Source organism: Centrocercus urophasianus, unplaced genomic scaffold, assembly GCF_019232065.1.
Source record: "Centrocercus urophasianus isolate 14NV4802_14NV808 unplaced genomic scaffold, USGS_Curo_1.0 seq_10, whole genome shotgun sequence".
NCBI lineage: Eukaryota > Metazoa > Chordata > Aves > Galliformes > Phasianidae > Centrocercus > Centrocercus urophasianus.
In genome coordinates, this window is record NW_024884142.1 from 54941498 (window position 1) to 54951928 (window position 10431).

The window sequence follows — 10431 nt, forward strand, 5'->3', positions numbered from 1 at the left end:
TAATGTATAAAATTAATTAAAAAATTATAAATAGGTGTTCAAGTAGCAGGAAGAGGAGTCTGTATTTAAATCATATTTTCATACTTCTATTTTATTTTATTTATTTTATTTTATTTTTACTGCAGAGATACTTGAATTAAATCTATTTAGCAGAAATGCCAACTCATGGCCTGAAGCAGTGATTGAGCACCTGGTGGGAAGGCAGGGCCAACCCAGGGGTGCAAGGGAGCTCAGGGGCATGCAGTGCCCCTGAGTGACCAGAAGGAATAAAGCTGGGATCCACTCCTTCCCAGACCTTAATTAAGGATTGGTAGTGGAGATGAGAGCATATCACTGGAGATCCCTGTCTGTTTGAGGCCTTCTGAAGGTAAGCAGCTTTTTTTTTTTTCTCCTTTGTTTCTGTAGCTTTGGATGCTGCACTTGCCTTGTCCACACTTGCTACATCCTGGGATTTTGCTTCCCTATCGTCATTGCTGTGTTTTCCATCACATTATGACATTATAATCTAGTAGTGCAAACAGCTTTCCTGCTACACTTATCTCCTACAGACATTGGATATCACATTGAATATGTGGTTTTGAGACTACATAAATTTATGTGTTAGTACCATCTTCTGTGATAACTTCTCAGTTATCTGCAATGGAGAAATTTGAGCTTGCCTTCTCTTGGTACTTTCTGTGCTTCTGTCTATCAGTTTCAGATTTTTCTTCTGTCAAATATGGATCTGAATATCTACTTCAGTGTGATCTGGGAGTCTTAATTAAATGATATTGACAAAAATCTGTGCAACCACAACAAGCTTCAACTGAAGTCATGTGTCTACTTGGTTCACTCATTCTTCAATTAAGCTGGTTATCTGAGAGATAGTATCAATATACTTTTTAAAGCAAAAGTTTTAAAAGGAGGTTATGGTAATGGTCAAAAATCTCACAAGTCTGTGTTAACAAGCTGGATTTTGAATTAAAATGCCTGAGATAGGGAATTTATTTTCTGGTAAGTAAGATGTTGGAGAAGAAAGGCAGAAGCCTCTTCTGAGAAGAGGAAAATGCCTTAGCTGTATTCTTCAACAAGACATGTCAGTGCCCAAAGTAGTTTTTGCATTGTATTGAGCATATGTCTTTTTATCCCCCCAATTATTTTATTGAATAATTCACAATGTCATTTAATAACAACCCTGTATATATTTGTGTTATTGATGTAGCTTTGATTGAAGTGTTTTAGCAGACAACTCTGAAGTTTTTCAACAAAAACCTTGTTTTTTAATACACAGATATCAAAAATTCCTAAGTTTCTTTTCCATCTCTTCCGGAGGAAGGGGGTTTATTAATCATCTTGGAACCCAATCCACAGCATTCCAAGAATGCAATAGATAACTTTTAAATTGTTGTGGTTTTTTAGGAGCTGTTAGGAGCATAATTCAGACTTGATTTACATAAACTTAGGAATTATGCAATATAAAATTTGGCTAGGTAGTCTTTATTAAGGTTGTATAGGAAGTGAAGTTTCCTACTTTGAAAGCAGGCAAATTAGTAGTCAAGGGGATATGATTATGAAATGAAGACAATCCTACAAAGACAAAGGCTCATTCCTGACTCATGATTTTATTCTGTGGTCTCTTTTTATTGTGGGCATCTCATGTCATCTGCGTGCTTCAGATTTATCATCTGCATTGGGCTGACAGCACTGCTTACAGCCATTCATTTGGCTCACAAAGATTTTCAGCTCCTGGTTTTATGAGCTACAGTGGCAAAATGGAAAACTGAGAATAAATACAGAGCATTTGCCTTCAAAAATTTCTACCAGAAGAACTGAGACAAAATCTCAGCATTCCCAGAATGTATTAACTATGAATCTGAATACTGCTAGGCTCTAGCAGTTGAGCATACCGCTATGTAGAGCTTGTTTTGGGCAGAAAGCATAGCATTATGCTGCTTTTATTGTGTCCCTGGTATGTTAACACATTCACTAGTGTAGTGCTTGCAAGAAGAAGCATGCTTTCACTAAAAATGAGATTTCTGGATCCAGTGAATAACTAAAGCTTTACTCTCTTGGCAGACGATTCATTTAACAACAAGAAGTGACAAATACTTAGTCAATATATTAGGTGTGCCAGCCAAATATGTATGCACTTTTTAATTAATATGTAAATAATATTACGAATAAACTTTGCCTCATCAATCTACTACCTTAGATTTATATCATTTCTGCCGAAGATGGTTAAGTACTTGATAATTTAGTGTTTGGATGGTGGGGTAGGACAGGGAGAGGAAATAAGAAAAGAAGAAGTAATTAGGAGGCAACAAAATACACCCTGAAGATGACAGATGCACATTTAAAAGAATAATTCATACACCAGAAGAAACAGTGCTCAAGAATAAGGCTGGTCTTGTAACACAGTTTTGTTTCTTTCATCCAGCTATGGTAATTCCCTTTTCTTTGGACTTGCCAGAAGAACTGCAAGAGAGGAAAAGGGGCCCTCATTAGTATCTACTTTTATCTCTGTGACAAGCCTGCATTTAAGGCCTTGGAATCGATTTACATACTAGCTTCCTGAATGTAAAAGCTGATTAATGATAAAATCCCCTTTGCTTCTATGATGGAAACACATGCTTGTTTCACATGTTTGTCAAATCTTTTACTTCACTGACAGTAAAATAGATATAATTATATTAAAATTGGAATAGTCTGAATCTGAACCTTGAGAAAAAGCATATATGATTTATCAAATTCTTGTTTGGTGTTTATATAAAACAGTAATAGTCTAGTAGTGGATAGATAATAATACCATTGAAAACTAGACAGAAAAGAAAACACAGCACCAGGCTAAGACATAGTGTTTTCTTTTTTTCCTTGGGGAAATCAGTGTGGATAGAATATGTTTAGATTTGGTGTATGACCTTGAATCCTGTCCCTGATGAAACAGAGAGGAAGTACTAACTTCCTACAGTATTTTGGAACCACCATAAGAGGTGTTAGAAGGCACAGTGCAGCATCTGTTTGTTAGCTGTTTCATGTGTTTTTCAGCAGGACTGGAAGGCATCACACAGATGTCACACAGGCACAGCAGATCCAGCAAAAATTACTGCCACATGAGAAAGAAATTCAGCTGAATATCTGCCTCCTAATCATTGCTTCTCAAACACACCTGGAGAGAACAGAGACATGGTATACCCTGAAGATGTGATGAGGAAGATGATCAACACATTTCTTCTCATTACATCATAAGTCATAGTTTTATTTATCGTGGGTGATGGTAGTATTTTTGGACTACTTCACAGGAGGATGTGGGTGTCCTAGGTGCTGTAAAACAGATTCACTGCTGTCAAGTTGTCACTAAAGGACAGATGTTTAGGCGTGTTTGCTGTAATTGCTGATGCCTTACTATCATGTGCTTTTTTTTTTTTTTTTTTTTTTTTTTTGTTAAACTCAAAACCTTGTCATTGTTTCTCATAGCATTAGCACTAGTTAAATGAAAGATTTGTCCTGCCTGAGTTGCTATCCTAGGCTGTTGGTTTATGACATCCCAAATCAGCTCAGGACTGTTACTGGGGAAGCAGGAAACAGGAGGTTCTTCTGATGATCTTGACCCGGCAGATTCCTCTTCTAGAGATCTTAGCTGTTTCAGCCAGAGGAGAGATGATGTGTACAGATCTTTATTGCCCCAGCAGTTCTGTATCTACTATGATCATATCAAAATTTTGTGGGGTACTTTAATCACCTTCTTGACACTAGAAAACTTGAGAAGTACAAGGGTATCTGATAGCTATCTGATACTTTCTCCATTTCTGTCAGAGGATTTTTATGTGGGTTAGCATATAATGAAATCGATCACAATGAAGGGAAAAAAAAAATAAGAAATGTTTGTTCAGGAAAATTCCTGTTGTTCCTGAAGACACACAGCAGAAATTTTTCTGATGTTGCTGTGCATAGAACGGTGCGTAGCCCTGTGAGAAGTGAGAAAACATGTCTTGATTCCTGTAGGGATGGTGCCAAGTTTTATTGATGTAAACATTATTTCTGTTTTCTCAGGGTCTGACTAAAGTCCCACTCTATGAAGTTTGTGATGGACAAAACCAAAACTGTATGAAACCAAAAATATGAAAAAAACATTACCCATTCAAATGAAACGTTTGATTATAAGATCTGAAAACACGACATTGCTGTTAAATTTCTGGTATCATAACATTTAATTGAGGAGGTGAAGGAGGAACCTAGGATCATAGAACATATAAATTTACAGGAAGCATTAATGAAAATGGAATCAGCTTTCAGTCTGACTCTGTGTCACTGTCACATCATCATCACTGTTTTTACAGCACTCATATGAAGCAGTACAGGGTATTTCTTTTTGTTGTTGTTAAATGGAGACACAAAATGTGAAGAAATGAGCATTCTTATCTTCCAGAAATCCTATTTAAAATCTGCCTTCTAGTCTGATCATTTTCACAAATGTCTTTTGGGGATCCACCCTGCTCTAAGTTCAAGTTGATCATAGAAAAATAAAGCAGTTGAAGCTTCTCTGGTGGAAAAAAATGTGTTATACATCATGTTAAGATCTCTTCCCCAGAAGTTCAATCACATTTTGAAATAGATAAAAATTTTTGGCAACTTTTTTGGAGGGACAGGGGTGACGGAGGGGGTGTTACATGTGTCACCCTTACCTTTGCTCAACACAGCTGCTAACACATTCTCTAGGTATATTTGCAGATGTACTCTTCAATAAAGTCAGAGAAACCTGCAGACACATAGACTTGACCCGTCTTTACTTTTACTTATAGCCTCTGTCATGCATTTATAACATTCATACAAATAGAACTTTGCACTGCAGATAATATTTTGCACATATTTTAGAGAAGTAATGTAAATAATGCTCTAACTAGCCCATATGAACAATATTTTCTGGACTAAAATGGTCAAGAAATGAGGTTTTGGAGGCAATTATTTTTCCCCTGGGTTTCTATCTATTTATACAGTGGATTCTGAGAGCCTTCTGACTAAACTAGGAATTGCAACTCTCCCTCCTATTCATTATTTTCTACATTAGACTACATTTATATTGGATTCTTCAAGTTCACATAGAACTAAAATGTACCAAAACCAATCAATGACAACATTTGGATTGTACTCTCTTCAAAGAAAGTCTGGGAGAGAATGACAAACTTCTATTTGCTACTAGAGGTCTTTAAGGTTACGTACACAGGTATAAACTAGAAAGGTAGTTTTGGAGGTGTACAACTTCTACAACTTCAAGGCTTAAGATTGAAAAAGTAAAGGAGAAAGCATTAAGCAGATGATGGAAAGTTAGGTAAGCAATGAAGACCCAGCAGGGATCTAAGCCATTTATATGATTAGGGAAGAGTAAGAGGGAGAGGTGGATGGAAGGTTTGTTTACACGCAGTTGGTTCTCACTGTGATGGGGACAGAAATCTGCACAGGATTTAAGTCTTTCATCCTCACATACTGTGAGGTGAAACCCTGAGTTGCAAGTTGCAAGAGGTGGCTCAGTATCCCTGATGAGCCACACATCAATCGGACTCTGAAATTCAAGTCTTAAACAACAGAATCATTAGCAAAGTGCATGATTTAGAACTCTGGGAAGTCTGAGTGACAAAATCATCACTGAGGATGTAGTCATTGTTTGTCGGATGAAGAGATACAGAACAAATGTGAGACCTAGCCATTTAGGTCAGACTTCCCTATGTTTGAGAGCTGTGCTATAGTTTTTGTCAGTGCTGCCATTCACAAGTAGTATTTCAGTTCATAAAACAAGAGAACAGTGCAAAATCTATTCTATGTAATTCTAAATCCTAGTAATTCCATGATTCTAAATCCTTAACAGCTATTATTGCTAGACTGGTAACACAACGCAGCATATTAGAATATACTGATTAACAGGTTGTGCACGGAGGCTGTGGAAGCCTTCAAGGTTAAATCAGAAAGGTTGTGGAAATTTTCAAAGACTGCCTAGATATTGTCCTGGGCAACTTACTCTGGATGGGCCTGCTTGAGCAGGAGTTTGGCTAGATGACCTCCAGAGATCCCTTCCAACCCCAGTATTTCTGTGATTCTGTTTCTATGAATGATTTACTTGTATTTTCCTGCAGATTATATAGAGTGACTTCTTTAAAGCAAATAAGCACATTTTAATGAGGGGAAGATCAGTGGACAGACAAAAGAGAAAGACAAGGAAAACTTGACATTATATATAAAATCATTTTTAGCTTATAAAAGTCAAGGCATAACGCTTACAGTGACAGTGCCAGACAGTTCTCAGTCTTAAAATACTGAATGCCAGCTGAGCACACAACACTCTTTTCCGTACACCAGACAGATAACACCTGAGATTATAACTCAGGGGAAAAAAAATCTTCTTAATAGTTTTAATGGAATTAATTTTAATGTTGTATTACTTAAATAGATATTTGAGTAAAACTAGACTAGATTATAATCTAGGAATCCAAGTTTATGCCGATTAAGATGTACTTACATTTTTTTCTCTCTGCTGTTGTAATATTCAACAGATCAAACGTACTACTTAAATTGAATTTCCTGATCTGAAAGTATTTTACCATTTACACTGGAGGAATAGGATCGTCTCAAAGCCATTTGTTGTATTTAATTGTGTGCGACTGAAAATGTTTTAGGAATTACAAGAAATGCACTCCTGGTTAAAATTGAAACATCTTTGTTTCCACTGTTCACTTACAAATCAAAATGAACTCAATAAAGACTATATTAAAACAATAAAAAATGAGATTAGTAGTTGATGGATGGGTACCAAAAGCTGAATTTCTCACTTAGCTAATGCCACGACAAATCTCCCTTTGAGACTGACTACCAATAAAAATCTAATGCAGACTTTGTTTACAGTCCCACGTGACACCAACAGTGCTGAATTGCGGCAGAGGCTGTCTGTAAGTGCTTCTATCTCTGCCAAAGTACCGTACTATGGAGACCTACAGCAAAATAAGACTGCAGAGGCTACACGGCTCCATGAAAGCTGGTCTCTAAAAGAGGAATGCTCCTGCATTCTCACAGCAAACTTCTCTGAAAAAAACAAATGCGCGTAAGAAGAGTCTGTGAAACCTCTGTAGTAGGGAACTACCAAAAAAAATGAGAATCAGAATTCCAGAGAATGAAACAAACTTGTGAGTTCCAGCATGTTCTCTTCCGTGCTTGTTGTGCTTACAGACTGCATTTGCTCACAAGGTCAGTATCTCTACCAAGAGAATGATGAGTTTAAACTAAAAGAGAGCGGTCACATTCCTTTTATATTTCTGTCTGCCAGAATTGATTTTAGGCCAGAAGAACTACTGTTTTGTTTCTTCTGTTTTATATTGCTGCATAATTTTAGCATTTCAGAAATGCTGCAGAATGATGACAGTGAAACCTGAATTGAAAAGAACTAGGACTTGCAGGATCTGCAGATGAAGATGCTAATAATTCTCCAGCATAGTCATTGTCTTTATACTGAACCTACAAAAAAAAGTGTGCTATATTTTTTTTATCATTTCTTTTTTAACCTGTTAAGTACTTGAAATGAGTTGTGATAGAAGATTTAGGCTACTTTAAGTTATTTGCATATCATGACTTATACGAAGTTATGCATAAATCTTGGTTATTAGTCCTATATGGATGCATGTGTGTGTTTCTAACAGAATTGTGGACTGAAGATATTATAAAAATGTTTGTGTATTCACATACAATTAGAGAACAGTTAGTTTGTTCAATGATTTGAAATTCTTAGGTTACTTCTAAGACGCTGTTTTAAGAAATTTCCATTGGAAACTGGATGCCTTCAGAAAACAGGATGCCTGTACATTTTCCAGAATAGAGAATCAGCTGTTGGACAGTAAGTTCTTTCTGAATTGTGAGAAATTAAATGTAAATTCCTCTAACAATTTTTACAGCATCTATTTTTTCCCCAGGAAGTTAATTTCCTCTCATGAGCTTTTGCACACACTCTGAAGTTTACATATTGGTAGAGTCCTTGGGAGCTACTGAGAAGTCACCTATGCATGGACAAGGATCTGCATCTTGGTGATGTATTCACATTCTCAGCAGAACATGGTAAGTGAGTTAAAAAAGATGAAACAAACTGTAAACCGTATCCTGAAAAAAAAAACACCAAATAGCTTCAAATGTTGCATACTCATTTAATAAAATATATATTTATATCTAATATGTGTAGTTTTATTTTTACCTCACACATTTCCAAGGATGTCAGCAAACACATTTCTATCATTTTAAGCAATGTTTTCCTGCAGTGAGTTTGTATCAGTCATAGTCTTCTGATGCTGGCTACTGTATGGAACAGTGTAGTATCCCTCCCTAGTATACTGCATGTGATACATCTAAAGGAAAGGAAGAGGAAAGCTATTAACTCTTCTAAACTCAATCAGAAAAATAAGAAGAACATGTGAAGCATCTCTGCTTCCTAAGTCGTGTGAGCTCTTCTCAAAGATTTCTCTGCTATTAGAGTACAGGCAAAAAGGAGCTGATCATGGCTGGAGAAAAGTCAGTCTCTGGCAAGCTAGGTGTATAATTCCAGTGAGAACCAATGCTGGCCCTTTCTGCAGTAAAAACAGCTCAAGCATGTGCTGCTCTGTGTCATCAGATACAGCTCTTGGCACTGAAATATCAGGGTTTGGCACACCTGGTGAGAAGCCTTGAATGAAATAACTGAATTAAGCAGCACCAATGTAGTCCCTTGAATACAATATGCTGTGGAATTTAAGTTCACTTCTTAAGTACCTTTTGTGTACCTTTTCTGACTCATCATGAAGATGGAGGACACCTTGCAAAAAATCTGGGTGTTACTGTTAGTGAATTGTTATATACAATAATACAATAACAATATGTTATATTGTTAGTGAGTTATATATACTTTTCCTGTTTCTTGTGAATGAATAATTTGTGTCAGGTTAAATCAAGTCTGTATTAAGAACAGGCAGGACATTTACAAAAGGATTCTTAAAGCACAGATGACAGTACTTCCATTTTTGTTCTGAAAGTGACATTTTAGAATTACAAGTAATTCTGTTCCACAAATACTTACAGTCCATCAGATAATAAAAGACTAAACATTAATAACAGTATTTATTTTTCCTCACTTAATATCAAAGTGCTTTACAAAGACATCCAGTATCATTACTCCACTTTCTAACCTAAGGTACAAAAACGCAATGAGTTGCTTGTGACCTCCCAGTAGGAAAGTATATGTGTCAGCACAGGAAATATATGTTGGGCATTCAGCAGACTCTTGCATCACATGCTAAGGAACAGAAGGAACTTCTCTAAATCTTCTTATATAGTTATTTTCCACTTTTTTCTGGGGTGCTTCCATGTAACAAAATTCCTAGTATTGGTTCTTGCTAGTGCATACTATTTTTTATCCTGGCACAGTGCACAGATTCTTGAATTGACCATTGCTTGATAATAATGGTAAGAGAGATAAAAACAGATCATATGATACATTTTTACAATACCTGCTAATGCTAATACATGTTAATGCTAAATAAAGGAGTTGATAGAGCTTTTTGAGTGGAAAGGTTCTCTGCAAATTAGCTAAATCTAACTACGTCTACTGAGTTTCAGGATAACATACATTTTTACTGCACGCTGTATACATATCAGTTAACTAATCATTGCCAAGCTTGGATGGAGGAAAATGGTGATAATGGATGATAAGAAAAATACTGAGGAAAATACATTGAGGAAAAAGTAAGAGAAATCTGATCATGAGATACCATAGAAAACTACCAATCTTGTTACATTCTACTAGATTGAGAATTTATTACAAAGGTTGCAACATTTTGGTTTCCGTCTTTTTCATCAGTAGATGAAACAAATCATGCCTGTCATGTAGGTACATCCATTAAACAGTTCAGAATGTCTACTTGATCTGAAACACGCTTGAGTCAATAGACCTTTTCACTGACTTCAGTAAGGGGCTTTGTCAAACAATCAATTCTGCCCTAGTTGTTCCTACTGCTTTGATTAGTCAAAACTCATGATAAAACTTTGTCGGAGAAGCATTTGGTAAACAATCTTTTGCACTGCAAGAAGTGCTAGTGAAATCCAATCTTTTTTTCTAAGGCAATTAACAACTAATCTCAGCATCTATTTCAATGATATTCCAGAAGAAGAAAAAAAACCTTACCCCAAAACTTTGGTGGCCATGAAACTGGTGAGTAAGTACTGTTCTTATCCATAACATCCAAAAGACAGATATAAAATAGTATGTCCAAAGTGCAGCAATGGATTTCTGAATGATTGAGATTTAGTGGTAGAAGTAATGCTTTTGTGCTGCTAGGGAACTGGGTTTTTTTGTCTGAAAGGAAATGGATGCATCACATTTCCTGCTTGTGGACTCGAATTAGCAAATGCTTGCCTTATCTTGAAGCCCCACATGGTTCCTGAGACAGAGAA

General features: G+C 36.3%; 1 protein-coding gene across 1 annotated transcript in view; it reads right to left on the reverse strand.

Moving 5' to 3' along the window:
• Nucleotides 1–10219, reverse strand: part of MYCT1 (MYC target 1) — a 22573-nt gene extending 12354 nt beyond the window's left edge. The window contains exon 1 of the mRNA XM_042829602.1: nt 10163–10219. Coding sequence (XP_042685536.1) covers nt 10163–10219 — 57 coding nt within the window. The remainder of the gene's footprint in view (nt 1–10162) is intronic.
• Between the last annotated feature and the right edge of the window lie 212 nt (nt 10220–10431).